The sequence below is a fragment of the Heptranchias perlo genome, chromosome 2, assembly GCF_035084215.1.
Source record: "Heptranchias perlo isolate sHepPer1 chromosome 2, sHepPer1.hap1, whole genome shotgun sequence".
In the NCBI taxonomy this organism is placed as follows: domain Eukaryota; kingdom Metazoa; phylum Chordata; class Chondrichthyes; order Hexanchiformes; family Hexanchidae; genus Heptranchias; species Heptranchias perlo.
The window spans coordinates 64,644,674-64,659,902 of record NC_090326.1 but is presented as its reverse complement, the minus strand read 5'-3'; the positions used below and the strand labels follow the sequence as shown (position 1 = coordinate 64,659,902).

The 15,229-nt window shown below is 42.1% G+C and overlaps 1 protein-coding gene across 5 annotated transcripts in view; it reads right to left on the bottom strand.

Annotated features, from left to right (window-relative positions):
* The window catches only part of LOC137339773 (RING finger and SPRY domain-containing protein 1-like), a 100,672-nt gene that overhangs the window by 26,207 nt on the left and 59,236 nt on the right, over positions 1-15,229 (bottom strand). For 4 of the 5 annotated variants that reach the window (XM_068001922.1, XM_068001924.1, XM_068001926.1 and 1 more), the window contains 5 exons: positions 12,967-13,025; positions 8,773-8,839; positions 5,723-5,854; positions 5,159-5,274; positions 1,593-1,736 (listed from right to left, as the gene is read on the bottom strand). In XM_068001922.1, the coding sequence (XP_067858023.1) occupies positions 1,593-1,736; positions 5,159-5,274; positions 5,723-5,854; positions 8,773-8,839; positions 12,967-13,025 (518 nt within the window). The remainder of the gene's footprint in view (positions 1-1,592; positions 1,737-5,158; positions 5,275-5,722; positions 5,855-8,772; positions 8,840-12,966; positions 13,026-15,229) is intronic. The other variant, XM_068001923.1, reaches the window with a different exon arrangement.

Below are 15,229 nucleotides of genomic sequence, written 5' to 3'. Positions count from 1 at the left end.
GTGTCCAAATCTGGGCACCACACTTTACGAAGGATATCAAGGCTTGTAAAAGGTGCAGAGAAGATGTATTAGAATTGTACCAGGGATGAGGTACTTCAGTCATGTGGAGAGACTAGAGAAACTAGGATTGTTCTCTTTAGAGCAGAGAAGGTTAAAGGGAGATTTAATAGAGTTGTTCAAAATTGTGAAGGGTTTTGATAGAGTAAATAAGGAGAAACTGTTTCCACTGGCAGGAGGGTAGGTAACCTGAGGACATAGATTTGGGATAATTGGCAAAAGAACCAGAGATGGAGAGAAATTTTTTTACGCAGCAAGTTGCTATGATCTGGAATGCACTGCCTGAACGGGTGGTGGAAGCAGATGCAATAATAACTTTCAAAAGGGAATTGGATACACACTTGAAAAGGAAAAATTTACAGGGCCATGGGGAAAGCAGCAAGGGAGTGGGACTAATTGGATAGCTCTTTCAAAGAGCTGGCACAGGCATGATGGGCTGAATGGCCTCTTTCTGTGCTATATATGATTCTATGATCTGCATCTTGTGAAGAAACAGATGCAATTCAGTTGGAAAACAACATTACTGTGAAACACAGCAGTTCTGAATTTCCATAGGATTCTCCCAATCTCCTTGGCAATATCTCGGTGGGAGATCAGTAGACCTGCCGGAGAAACGGCCGTTTTTTAGCCACTTATGCCATTTTTCCAGGGATTCTGCCAATCCCTGACAGAGATCCCCCACAGAAATTCCAGGCGACCATTTTTGAGAGATTCAATTGAATTTCGTTTTGAGTATTTTTGCGACTTAGTAACATACCTTTTAACAAAACTAAAATTCAGTGGTTATGTCAGCATTTTTGAAGTGGGTAAATGCTTTCTGCATTGCAGTACAGAAATACACAGAGCAAGAGGGAACCAGGTTCGTTTGCTTGTCTGTACTGAGTTAGCTTATCTCAGTCAGAGTCTGTGGAGGGGAGAGAGGAGGCTAACACGAGGAAAAATCATTCAAGGTTCCACTCCTGATCACTATCCAGTAACTTAGCAATGTCCAACGTTTGCAGCCTGGGGCCAGACACACATCAAAAACCAGTGAGTTGGCCGTATATGATTACACAGAGATGTAAGCCCCAGCACAGGAAATCCAAACACTTCCGTTCACAAAAATTTAGACCTCTATAGACAAAGGGAACAAATTTCCATGGTGATTCTCCCTCTCATCTGCTATAACTTCGGCGGAAGAGCCACAGAGACCCTGGAAAAACGACGTAACTTGCCACTGCATACAAGCACACTTGGCCCGCAGACTGTACCTTGGGCACTCCATTTTGGAAGTGCACATGCACACTTGTCATTGAGGGCAGGATCAGGTTTGGCTGTTGTATCTTCCCATAAAAACAGGGTCCCTTTGAATCTGACAAAATTAAGGCATTGTACAAAGCCATTAAACCCAAATCATAACACAGTTCTCCACTGGCCATGAGGCTTTCGCACAAGAATTACTGGCCAATGGAAATGTTCAAATTCTAAACTAAATGAAATACCAGGTTGTCTAATCTCTCTGGTGCTGATACTGTAGTAACTGAATAGTCACTCACATGGGTAAGAAATTTGCTGTCTTTTGTGGCCCATCCGATCTGCATGACCCCAGAGGTGATGACTGTGACTTCATAATACCACACTCCTGAATAAACACAGCATGTGCAGCGAACACTTTCAAATGATGATGCATCACAACGTGCCTTCAAATTAAGAAACCAACATATGTGAAGACGATTTCACATGGAACAATGTGTAACAAAAGAATATTTTTAAAAGATAAATAATAACAAAAAGGATTAAAGATACAGAAGAAGCCAGTAATGCACTCATTTCAGATCCTTGTGGTTGCAAATTTAATTCCTAGTTTAGATACTTGAATTTGTCAGCTTTTCTTACTGTTCAACCAGACCACAGGATAAGATGTTGTTTGGAAATAAAATATCCCCACAGGGTTGGGACTGCAGTATGAACATAAGGGCAAAAAAAAGCTACTTATGAGCTCTCTAACTCCCCCCAGCCTGGCATACAACTACATTTTGAATGCTCCTAATATAATTTATCTCTATTACTTGCCTGAGAAGTTTACTCCAAACATTCATCATCATTGAGCAAACAAGTTCTGTAATACCTGTTTTAAATGTATTTTTCACAAATTTAAAGTCTCTCTAATCTGACTAATTTGAAGTAATATCCTGTTTTTATCTTTTCTATACCTTGATGAGGTCCCCTCATGGCCTTCTCTCTGGACTATACATTGTGACCTTCTCTAGTATCATAGCTCACCCCCTGTACATTTGGGATTATTCCAGCTGCTCTTCTTCACACCCTCCCCAATGCATATATGCCCATCTTGTAGCTTGGTGACCAAACTTAAACACAGCCCTCCAGATTTTGACTGACCAGTGCAATACAAGCCTTAGCACAATTTTTGTATATCTGTACATTACTGCGCTAGTTATGTAGAGGCAATTTTCCAACTTTGCACTATCAGCTGGGAATCACGTCCTGTGATCATACAAATTGGAAATTTGGGTGCATATTCCACATGTTTTTCACCCATTATTTTAAAAACTGTCACACCTGAATTTCTGATTGCTGCTCTCAGCAGGTGAGACTCCCCACCAGCTGTGCAAAATCAGAAAAATACCCTTTACATCTAACTTTGTCAGCTTTATTAATCGCTTTTACCACATTATCTAGACATTGAAAGTGATGAGTCTACTATTACTCCAGATTCCTCTCTATATCTCCTTGTGCTAATTCTGCTCTATTCATGTACACTTATGAACCACGTTTTTGCCCAGTGTGCAACAACTTACATTTGTCAGAAGTAAATTTAATTTGCTATTTGTCTGCCCAGTTACATGACTGGCACTCTTCAAATCATGAGCTGCATTCTCTGTCTCTACTACTCTCTGAATTTCAAGCTGCAGTAATATCGTCATTTTCATATCAATACTAAGCAGTTTCAGGCGTGCATCAATGCAAAGGTGGCAGTATAACTCCGGAGTCAGGTCTCATTTTGACTCCTCAGCACACTGGTTGGGAAGTGTGAGAGTCCCAGCAGAAGACTGCCTAACAGCAGTTTTTATTGCACCAGGTGTATTATAATTCCAACTCACAGATTAACGTGCCTAGGTGGTCATTCTAAAATTACTTTTCCATGTATTTGTATTAGAAAAAAAGGCAGGAACTCCCACCCACTCATCCAGTATTTAAATATAGCCATCCCAGCGGTACCCTGTGCACAGATCCAAGCACACATATGCAGAACATTTTTCTGTCTGACCTCAGTCTGACCTACACTGACATGCAGTCAGCAGTATAACATATCTGACTGTGCATCACACTCTACAGCTACTAGTTAGAGCAGTGGTTGCAGTATAATTGCAATGACACTTGGTGTCATCAGTAAATTTGACACAACTACAATTGGATTCAGCATTCAGGTTATTTATCTCGATCAGAAACAACAGGGTTCCAAACACTGACCTCTGTGGGATTCTACCTTCTGCTAATTGGCACTATCCCTCTCGCCAGTACTCTCAGGGTCTGATTTTACAAATATGTGCTATTGTCGGGTGAAGCTTCCACTGACCACACATATTAGGAAATTACAGGTGCAGTCTGCATAACTTTCCATCCATTCATTTTAATGGACATAAAATTGTAGGCAGCGCATTCATGGCTTCCTGGTGGGTGAAGTTTGCACCAGAAACAGGCATTCGGAAATGCTCACCTTCTGTCTCCTGTCCTTAAACCAACTTCTGATCCTCCCACATGTTCTAGTTCTTATCCACTCCCCCGTTCTAATTCTTATTTTCTCCAATATTCTAGTTTTTATTCTCTCTGATTTTCTACTTCTTATCCACTTTGCATTCTAGTTCTGATCTATTCCCATGTTTTAGTTCTTATCCCCTCCCAAATTCCAGTTTTTATCCACTCCAATATTCTAATCATTATTCTGTCCCACATTCTAGATCATATACATTCCCGCATTCTAGATCGTATGCACTCCCGCATTCTAGATCGTATGCAGTCCCGCATTCTAGATCGTATACACTCCCACATTCTAGATAATATACATCCCCACATTCTAGATCGTATACACTCCCACATTCTAGATCATATACATCCCCACATTCTAGATCGCATGCAGTCCCACATTCTAGATCATATACATTCCTGCATTCTAGATCGTATACATTCCCACATTCTAGATCATATACATTCCCACATTCTATATCGTATACATTCCCACATTCTAGATCGTGTACATTCCCACATTCTAGATCGTATACATCCCCACATTCTAGATCGTATACACTCCCACATTCTAGATAATATACATCCCCACATTCTAGATCGCATGCAGTCCCACATTCTAGATCATATACATTCCTGCATTCTAGATCATACACATCCCCACATTCTAGATCATATACACTCCCACATTCTAGATGATATACATCCCCACATTCTAGATCGTATACATTCCCACATTCTAGATCATATACATTCCCACATTCTATATCGTATACATTCCCACATTCTAGATTGTATACACTCCCACATTCTAGATCGTATACATGCCCACATTTTAGTTCTTATACACTCCTGCATTCTAGTTCTTATTCTTTCTCATGTTCCACTTCTTATCCAGTCTCATGAGAAACAGAAACAAGTTTGGGTATTTGTCCATTTGAAACACTTTGGGTTTTAAATTTAATTTATTTGAATATTCTCAATCCAAAGTAATGGTGGTTATAGAAAATACATCTTTCCCTGTCTGTGTGTTCTTCCTAGCTGAGAGAGGGCATGTAATAGGCCTTAATTTTTTTTTAAACAGTGAATAGCTTATTCAGCAACATTAGCCTATGCTAGTGTAGCCTATACTATTGACTTCATCGAAACAAGTTCTTTTGGTGGGATGTTTTAGTGATCAGGGCTTGTACACTACTTTGCAACTGTATTTCATATCTACCCACATCCTAGTCTCCATTGGGTTTGTGCCGATCCATTCAAATGAATGACATTGTTTTGTTTCATTGGTGCTTTTTCTTAAAAAAATGGAAACAATCACAACACATAGTTAAATGTTTTAAATAGCGCGCAGACCAACCTCGTGGCCTGCAGCTGAAATCTTGAGATATTCGCTGACATCCTTACTATTCAACATGGCATTAGTGTTACAAAGGTCCACTCTCTCATATGTAAATAATCGTCCCTCTTTAATAACTGAAAAAAATAACATACAAGGAGGAATTACTGAAAGACATGTATAACCTAAAGGGTATTTTATGTTATAGATAGTTAAGAAGTTTCCCATTCAAAATTAAAATATTACAGGCATTTTCGTCATGGTTACTAAACCAACTTTTCATTTGTCATGAGCAGGAATGCAACATTTTTCCACCCAGTGAAAGCATTAAGTAATATGAGGGAAATAGCCTCTGAATCGCTCTATCATACAAAGGGAAGATCCTTTACATTTATTGGTGTTTCTCAGTCATGTATTGTTGCTCCATTTCATGCTTTAGAGCATCTCATGGAGGCACCTCACCCAACACTGACACAGATATTAGTACTGAAAGCTCAACATGTCAATGACCTACTTGTCCAGACAGACACAAAAATTAGGATAAGGATAAATGTTGGAATGGATGAAACTCAGTGAATCACTCACAGAGGTTATCAAGGCACCACTGGGCACAGAATCCCACTTGTCTCTTTAAGTAATCCTTATGATTGGCCCATGTTTCCAACAGCTTTAGCTGGTCACAGATTCTCGACTGACAAATTGTTTTCTTGTTCTCACCTAAAAGGAACAAAGGAGATGTCAAAAAATGTCAACACCACCACTTTCCAAATCTAAATTCTGAATGACACAATATGGGGTAGATTTTGATTTTGTGCGATAATGTAAAACAGGTAATAGCGAATCAGCAGCCTATTTTATATCTCTCCCCATTTTTATTTCAATGACGTTTTGTGGTCGAAGGGACAAGACGCAGAAGACTATCAAGACAGCTGAATGAAATGTTATAATAGTGGCGTGTGGTAGCCTTGTGGTTATGGCTTAGCACCCCACAAGTTGTGAGTTAAAATCCTAACATGGCTATTTGTGAAACTGCATTCAATAAATCTGATAATTTGTGGGCTGGCACCAAATAAAATGACAATGAAAGCCGCACAAACTTAAGTGGTTCACTAATGTTCGAGCAGGTGCCATGGGCACCTGGACAGCCGCCTATGACAATATGCCTGTAACTCTGGAGCTGATCAGACATGGATGCTCCCCAAAACTGGCCCCTGTTGCACCCAATTTACGCCCGTTATTGTTATCACTTAATATTCACAATGGACTCTCCGACAGGAGAGACGATGATCAATAGTGGGATTCCTGGCTAATGTTTTTATCTCCTTAACCTTAGGGATTTCAAGCCAATTATAGGGTCCAAATGTCATCTTGGTTTAAATTAGTTAACAATGACCAAGGATAAAACCTGGAATCTTCAACACATGTAAGTGCAGTTACTCACTAACCCATAGGGGACCTGAGACTATTTCTGATTTTAATATTAGTCCTATATATTTTCTCTAAAAATGCCTTGAGACTCACTCCCATTGCCTTAGTGACAGCACACCACTAAAGTCACATATTCCGATATGTTTTGTACATTGTCCACATTCCACACATTCATAATAGGGGAAGTGAAAAGGGAAATAAGAGGGGCAAGAGAGGCAAAGAGAGAGTATGAGAATAGACTGGCAACTAACATAAAAGGGAACCCAAAAGTCTTCTATAGGGATATAAATAGTAAACGGGTAGTAAGAGGAAGGGTGGGGCTGATTAGGGACCAAAATGAAGACCTACTCATGGAGGCAGAAGGCATGGTTGAAGTACTAAATGGGTACTTTGCCTCTGTCTTTATCAAAGAAGAAGCTGCTGCCAAAGGCACAGTCAAAGAGGAGATAGTTGAGATAATGGATGGGCTAAAAATTGATAAAAAGGAGGTACTAGAAAGGCTGGCTGTGCTTAAAGTAGATAAGTCACCAGGTCCAGATGGGATGCATTCTAGGTTGCTGAGGGAAGGGTGGAAATTGGGGAGGTACTGGCCATAATCTTCCAATTATCCTTAGATACGGGAGTGGTGCCAGAGGACTGGAGAATTGAAAACGTTACACACTTGTTCAAAAAGGTGTAAGGATAAACAAAGCAACTATAGGCCGGTCAGTTTAACCTCGGTGGTGGGGAAGCTTTTAGAAACAATAATCCGGGACAAAATTAACAGTCACTTGGACAAGTGTGGATTAATAAAGGAAAGCCATTACGGATTTGTTCAAGGCAAATCGTGTTTAACTAACTTGATTGAGTTTTTTGATGAAGTAGCAGAAAGGGTTGATCAGGGTAATGTGGTTGATTTGGTGTATATGGACTTCTAAAAGGCGTTTGATAAAGTGCCACATAATAGGCTTGTTAGCAAAGTTGAAGCCCATGGAATAAAAGGGGCAGTGGCAGCATGGATACGAAATTTGCTAAGTGACAGGAAACAGAGTAGTGGTGAATGGTTGTTTTTCGGACTGGAGAAAGATATACAGTGGTGTTCCCCAGGGGTCGGTACTAGGACCACTGCTTTTCTTGATATATATTAATGACTTGGACTTGGGTGTACAGGGCACAATTTCAAAATCTGCAGGTGACACAAAACTTGGAAGTGTAGTGAAGATTGAGGAGGATAGTGATAGACTTCAAGAGGACATGGACAGGCTGGTGGAATGGGCAGACACATGGCAGATTAAATTTAACGCAGAGAAGTGCAAAGTGATACATTTTGGTAGGAAGAACGAGGAGAGGCAATATAAACTAAAGGGTACAATTCTAAAAGAGGTACAGGAACAGAGAGACCTGGGGGTATATGTGCACAGGTCGTTGAGAAGACAGGGCAGGTTGAGAAAGCGGTTAAAAAAGCATATGGGTTCCTGGACTTTATAAATAGAGGCATAGAATGCAAAAGTAAGGAGGTTATGATGAACCTTTATAAAACACCGATTCGGCCACAACTGGAGTATTGTGTCCAATTCTGGCCACCGCACTTTAGAAAGGATGTGAAGGCCTTGGAGAAGGTGCAGAAAAGATTTACCAGAACGGTTCAGTTATGTGGATAGACTGGAGAAGCTGGGATTGTTCTCCTCAGAGCAGAGAAGGTTGAGAGGAGATTTGATAGAGGTGTTCAAAATCACAAGGTGTCTAAACAGAGTAGAATGAGAGAAACTGTTCCCATTGGTGGAAAGGTCGAGAACCAGAGCACACAGATTTAAGGTGATCAGCAAAAGAACCAAAGGCGACATGAGGAAAAACTTTTTTACGCAGCGAGTGGTTATGATCTGGAATGCACTGCCTGAAAGGGTGGTGGAGGCAGGTTCAATCATGGCTTTCAAAAGGGAACTGGATAAGTACTTGAAAGAAAAAAATTTGCAGAGCTACAGGATAGGGCTGGGAAGTGGGACTAGCTGGATTGCCCTTGCAGAGAGACGGCACGGTCTCGACAGGCCGAATGGCCTCCTCCTGTGCTGTAACTATTCTATGATTCTATAATAGCCACTGGCAACAAAAACACCACTTTACAGAAAACAACTACCAGTGAGCTCCATTAAAATTACTCAACTGTCACTTTTTTTACAATAAAAGCTGCATTGTTGTAAAGCTAAGTATAAGATAATCAATTTACTTACTTGTTTGGCCAAACTTTTCTAGTGCAATAAGTGAAAACAGCATGGTAGCTGGGTGAGACTGAAGACTCTAAAAAGCAAGTGTCAGTAGTGAGAAATACAGGAGATATGAGGCAAAGCGGTAAGTCCTGTTATTCAACATAACCGTTAATCAGATGTTCTACGATGTAAGCTACAAGCATTCGTTTCTTTTTTGAATTGTACTAACTTGTCTTCCTGACCTCCAATTGTGGAGATGCCGGTGATGGACTGGGGTTGACAATTGTAAACAATTTCACAACACCAAGTTATAGTCCAACAATTTTATTTTAAAATCCACAAGCTTTCGGAGGCTTCCTCCTTCCTCAGGTGAATGTGGAAATGAAATCCTCGAACCTATCGCATTTATAAATCACAGAACAATGCCTGGTGATTACAGACAGTCTTTTCAACTGCCCGTTGCCAAGGCAACCAAAGTGTTCAGACAGATAGGTGTTACCTACAGGGCCACCGGATATACAAACGGCCAGAACTAAAAAAACAGATGATGTGGAGATGCCAATTAAAAAAAACAGAGCGAGAGAGGCAGAAACATAGAAACATCCGGAAGGAAAAGACAGCAATTGACCCGTTATATTAAAAACAGATAACATTTGTTCGCTGGTGGGGTAACGTGTAGCATGACATGAACCCAAGATCCCGGTTGAGGCCGTCCTCATGGGTGCGGAACTTGGCTATCAATTTCTGCTCGACGATTTTGCGTTGTCGAGTGTCTCGAAGGCCACCTTGGAGTACGCTTACCCGAAGGTCGGTGGCTGAATGTCCTTGACTGCTGAAGTGTTCCCTGACTGGGAGGGAACCCTCCTGTCTGGCGATTGTTGCGCGGCGAAAAATCGCATAGACCTCCTCAGAAGACTAACGCGGGACGCAACCAACAGAGTATCCTTCGTCGTCTAGTACTTCCCCGGAGCGGAGAAACTACGCCATGTTCTCCGCAGCCTTCAACATGTCATTAATGACGACGAACACCTCGCTATGGCCATCCCCACACCTCCACTACTCGCCTTTAAACAGCCACCCAACCTCAAACAGACCATCGTTCGCAGCAAATTACCCAGCTTTCAGGAGAACAGCGTCCACGACACCACACAACCCTGCCACGGCAACCTCTGCAAGACATGCCAGATCATCGACACCAGGTGCATGGTTCATACTCCTGTGACTTGGCCAACGTTGTCTACCTCATACGTTGCAGGAAAGGATGCCCCAGAGCATGGTACATTGGCGAGACCATGCAAACGCTGCGACAACGGATGAACGGACACCGCGCAACAATTGCCAGACAGGAGGGTTCCCTCCCAGTCGGGGAACACTTCAGCAGTCAAGGACATTCAGCCACCGACCTTCGGGTAAGCGTACTCCAAGGTGGCCTTCGAGACACTCGACAACGCAAAATCGTCGAGCAGAAATTGATAGCCAAGTTCCGCACCCATGAGGACGGCCTCAATCGGGATCTTGGGTTCATGTCACGCTACACGTTACCCCACCAGCGAACAAATGTTATCTGTTTTTAATATAACGGGTCAATTGCTGTCTTTTCCTTCCGGATGTTTCTATGTTTCTGCCTCTCTCGCTCTGTTTTTTTTAATTGGCATCTCCACATCATCTGTTTTTTTAGTTCTGGCCGTTTGTATATCCGGTGGCCCTGTAGGTAACACCTATCTGTCTGAACACTTTGGTTGCCTTGGCAACGGGCAGTTGAAAAGACTGTCTGTAATCACCAGGCATTGTTCTGTGATTTATAAATGCGATAGGTTCGAGGATTTCATTTCCACATTCACCTGAGGAAGGAGGAAGCCTCCGAAAGCTTGTGGATTTTAAAATAAAATTGTTGGACTATAACTTGGTGTTGTAAAATTGTTTACTATTGACCTCCAATTGCCACTGGATTAGGAACTCAGGCCGCTCAAATTCGTTAACACCCGAAATCCGGCACAATTCTGTTGCCGCACAGCGATGGCGCGGTGTAACGGAGAGGCCCGAAGACCATCCTAAATTCATAATTCACGATTCATAATTATCATAATGATTCAAGTGAGCTGTGGGTGCCAAACAGGTGCTCCGAAACACCTCGCCTGTTGAAGCTTTACCAATTTCACCACATGCTGAGCTCCTCAGGTAAGTCCGGGTTTGGGGGTGGGGGGGGGATGGGGAGCAGTGAGGGCGGCAGTTGTTTTGTGACGCCAGGACCGATTCCACAAAAACGTGACATTTTGAAAGTTTTGGGGTCTTTTTTTGAGCATGCTCCAGCAGTCCCTTTAAGGAGGTAAACAAATTTTGTAATCCTGGTTTGAAATGTTGCAATAAAACTCCTGTGCCCATTTCAGGAGGCCACCAGAGCCGCCTAAAACAAAAAGGCCCTGACCAATTTAGCAGTTGCCGAACACCCATCCAGATTGGGCATGGGCCTTTGCCCAGCTAAATTGGTGATCGCTGCGTCAGTTCTAGGTCTATAAAACGGGCACAACGATGATGAATGTAGGCCCCTCAATGTATGGACAAGGCCAAACTTGTCCTACCATTCCCTGGCAGATTGCTGATATATCAATGAACTATGACATTATATTTACCAAAAGTGCTGGTAACGATAGGTTGTTGACTTGTTTTTAACATTCACTCCTATATTTTTAGCACCTCCTGGGGTAGAAATTGAAACTCATTGCGCCGGGCTTATGGGCATAAAATGGGCACAATGAGGCCCAATTTCAGGGATTAGTGTCCTGCACCCCAGGGGTGCCTGAAAGCCATTTGACCCGAAATTGGGTCAGGCCATATTTTAGGCGTCCCTGATGGCTACCGAAAACAGGCATTAGGTCCCTTACATATGTAAATGAGGGGCCTATCGTCTGTTTAAGGTCCCCTCGCAGAAATTGGGTGGCGGTGAGTGGGGCAGGCATCGGGCCTGCCCTGCTCAGGATTCTTCGGCAGCCGCCAAAAAACTGTTAAAACCTTCCTGTGGAGCCAGGAGGAGCAAGCGTGCTCCTCCCAACATTACAGCACTCCTGACAACTGCTGCTGGCCGCGATCGGTAACCCCCCACCCCACCCTCCCAGCAAGGCAGGCGGTCTGAAATTAGTTACTGCAAAAGGGTGAGCTGCCAGTAGAGGCACGACAGGCACCGGCAGCTTGCCTACATTATTTAGATGAGGTCCAAGGCCGGCCTGAAGTTAGGCCTCCTGGTTCGGGTGCATGCTGCGGCCGCATTGCTGCTTTCACGCCCGAAACTGAGCGTCGACGTATTTCCATCCCCCTAACTGTTCCAATCCTGTCCTATTCTAACTACCTTGGCCTTGCAATTATACTATGTAAATATCAGCATATGACTGCTTAAGGCATTCATTATGAAATTCTTATGTCTGCTATTTTAATAGATTTAATGACTCATTTAAAATAAATGGGTTAGCACCTCTCCTAAGATTTCAAAAGAATTTCACAAGAGTATGTTAAGCATTTCTCTTTAATCTTGGGTCTTGTGAGGGATGTTCCCTACCTTTGATGATTTGCTGACTATTAACCTCTTTATTTGATAAATCCCATTTAAAGTTACTTGGAACGTTATGGTGAACTCTCGCTGTAACAGTGGAGTCCACTGGATCAGCCAGAAACTAGGCTGGGTCCTGGATATACCGGGTCTCGGCCTCGTGCTGAACAAGCTATGATGGCCAATTGAGGCCAGAGCCTCTGCCAGCCCCAAACATGGCCACTTGCATAAGTGGGAGCCTTCAGCGGCACCTAATACATGGTCTTGGAGGTGGGCCTGGTTGGACCTGGCATACCTTCCTGATAGCTGGCAGTTGTGGGGCCCACTTCCAGGTTCAGGCCTGCAGCCCTGAAGAGGAGAATTTTTAAAAAAAAATGTGGCCTCCATGGTAAAGGGCCTGCTGGGGGTACCACCAACTTGTGTCCGTGGTGGGACCTGTCACTGGCCCGGCCCAGACTTTCTGACCTTCTGCCTATGGCAGGCATCCCGGTTGTGGCCCCAGTTGTGAGGAAAACCGGCATTGGCATGATAATAAAGAGATCTCCTCCCTGACTGCGAACTTTGACGGAGTCAGCAGCAGAGATTCTGGCAGACGCACCCTCGCACTTATGCTGGAACTCCCCCCACCATATGGATTTTCGGGGCAATTATTGCCAACTCTATTTTTTGATACTGACCAGGTTTTCCAGCAGATAGCCCAGAGTCCCTGGTGTCAACAGGCTTACACTAGGTGGACCTGTAATAAACAAAGAGATGTAAATCCTTTGGAATTCCACGATGGCCTTGTAACTGCTGCCCATACATACTGTAGTACGTTAATTATGTTCATATCAAGGACTCTGCAAAACAAATGCAGCAACTTGTCTGTCTCTTCTCACAGAGGCAACATATTATTAATATCCAAGTATGCATCAATTTCACCTTCGAAAGGAAAAGAATCACTAGGGTTATGACTTCATCTGTAAGATTAGAAGAGATACGAAACCATTTCATTTTTCACTTATTTATGTGAAATGAGTATGCCTGCATTTAACAGCAATGAACTGACTGTAATGTATTTTGTATAACACAGAAATGTACTGAGATTTATTTTTCATCTTATAAATATTCACATAAGCTGGAGTTTTAGGCACTGGATAAAGGATTATTTCTGTCAAGTAAATCTGTAAGCAATAGAAAGTCAAAGCAAAATGATATGGGAGGCACCATTAGGACCCTTCTGACTCATTGTATAGGATGGTCCTGCTTGCGCCTGCTCCAGATACAAGCACTCTACTCCCTCTCAGTGAAAATACTGGGTAATGAAAAGGGACCAGAAACCAAGGGTAATGGGTCTCCCTCTCCTTTTCCTTGTGCTTTGCACCTGGGGAATAAGCATTCCCTGAGAAAAGCAGAGGGAAATTGTTCTTCAGGAAAGAAGAAAGTTGGAAAAATAATAGCAAATAAATATATATGATAATATATATTATCCCTGGGGTCTACCCACCTTGCTCTGCCACATCCCCGGACCTTGGGAGCTTTTCTCCTCTTTGCCAGATTTTCCATGCTTCCCTCCCCCCTCTGCTATTCTGCTGTAACCATTTACACCTCCTCTTTTGTTTCTTTACTTGTCCCATTATCACCCCCTTTTTCCTTGCACCGTCATCCCTTTTATCATTTAATCACTCCTTTCCCTGGCTCTGAACTTGCTTAAAAACTGTTAATCTCTAACAACTTCCAGTTCTGATGAACGGTCATCGACCTGAAATGCGAACTCTGTTTCTCTCTCCTCAGATGCTGACTGACCTACTGATGTTTTCCAGCATTTTCTATTTTTATTTCAGATTTCCAGCGTCCACAGTATTTTGCTTTTGAATATATGATACTATATATTGGCTAGTAGCACGATGACAAAGACACATATTTTTTATTTGCCAGCACAAATGCAATGCACTTTGTATTGTACTTGAGCCAAGTGTAATGCTGGTGACAGGTTGATAATGCTAAAATAAAGGACAAAAAAATGTAAAACTTCCTTTGCAGTTGTTTCCTTGGCTTTGAAATGATGCTTGTGTATGAACATTTTATATGTTCCCATGAAATTCCTTAAAATAAATGGGTTAATGTCTCTGTTAAAATAACGGCAAAGGGGTTTCATATAAAGGCATTCACCATTTCTTATCCTAACATCTGCACAGTGTAATTCCAAAGTCCTTGCTTTCACAGAGAAAAGGTCCTACATTTGAAGTCCTTTTTAAGGTACTAAGCATATTTCATATTTGAGTCACACGAAGCATTGCTGCAATTGTAAACAACTAAAATAATAGTACTTACTAATGCAAGTTGTAATATGTTCACTTAAAAGCCATATTTGAAAAAAAAATGCATGCATGATTAAGAAAACATTTCAACTCTTTGTCTTCAATAGAATTGAGGTTACTACATTTTGCATTTGGTTATATTTAAATTACTCAGATATTTATATGTGGTGAGGGATTCTATGATTTTTTAAAAGAAAATAGGCACCGGTGGAATCAATGATAATATAAAAAACTGAGTGAAGCAGTTGGCTGGCAAACTGTACTTTTACTTCTGGCATAGGATTTTGTTCTCTGCTTGTTCAGGGATCCTACAGTAAATAGATTTGGACAGTCTCAGTCAGTTTCTGGTGGGCATAAGCCCACAATATATAAAAAAAACCTGCCAATTTTCACAGTAATTTCCAGGCTGTCGGGGTGGTGCAGTTTGTGAAGCTCCTTTAAAGCCGAGAGGCACATTTTTGGGCAGAGTAAAGGGACGTGTACTCTTTGGTTAGCTTGCTGTATCTGATCTCGGAATCCTTGCTGTTGACAGCAGTTCCCAAAATAGCAGCAATCCATTTTCCAGCACTACCTTCTCTCACCTCGATGAGCATGAAAAAAAGCAAACAAAGTTCTAACTGTAAATAAATACTGGGAAGTC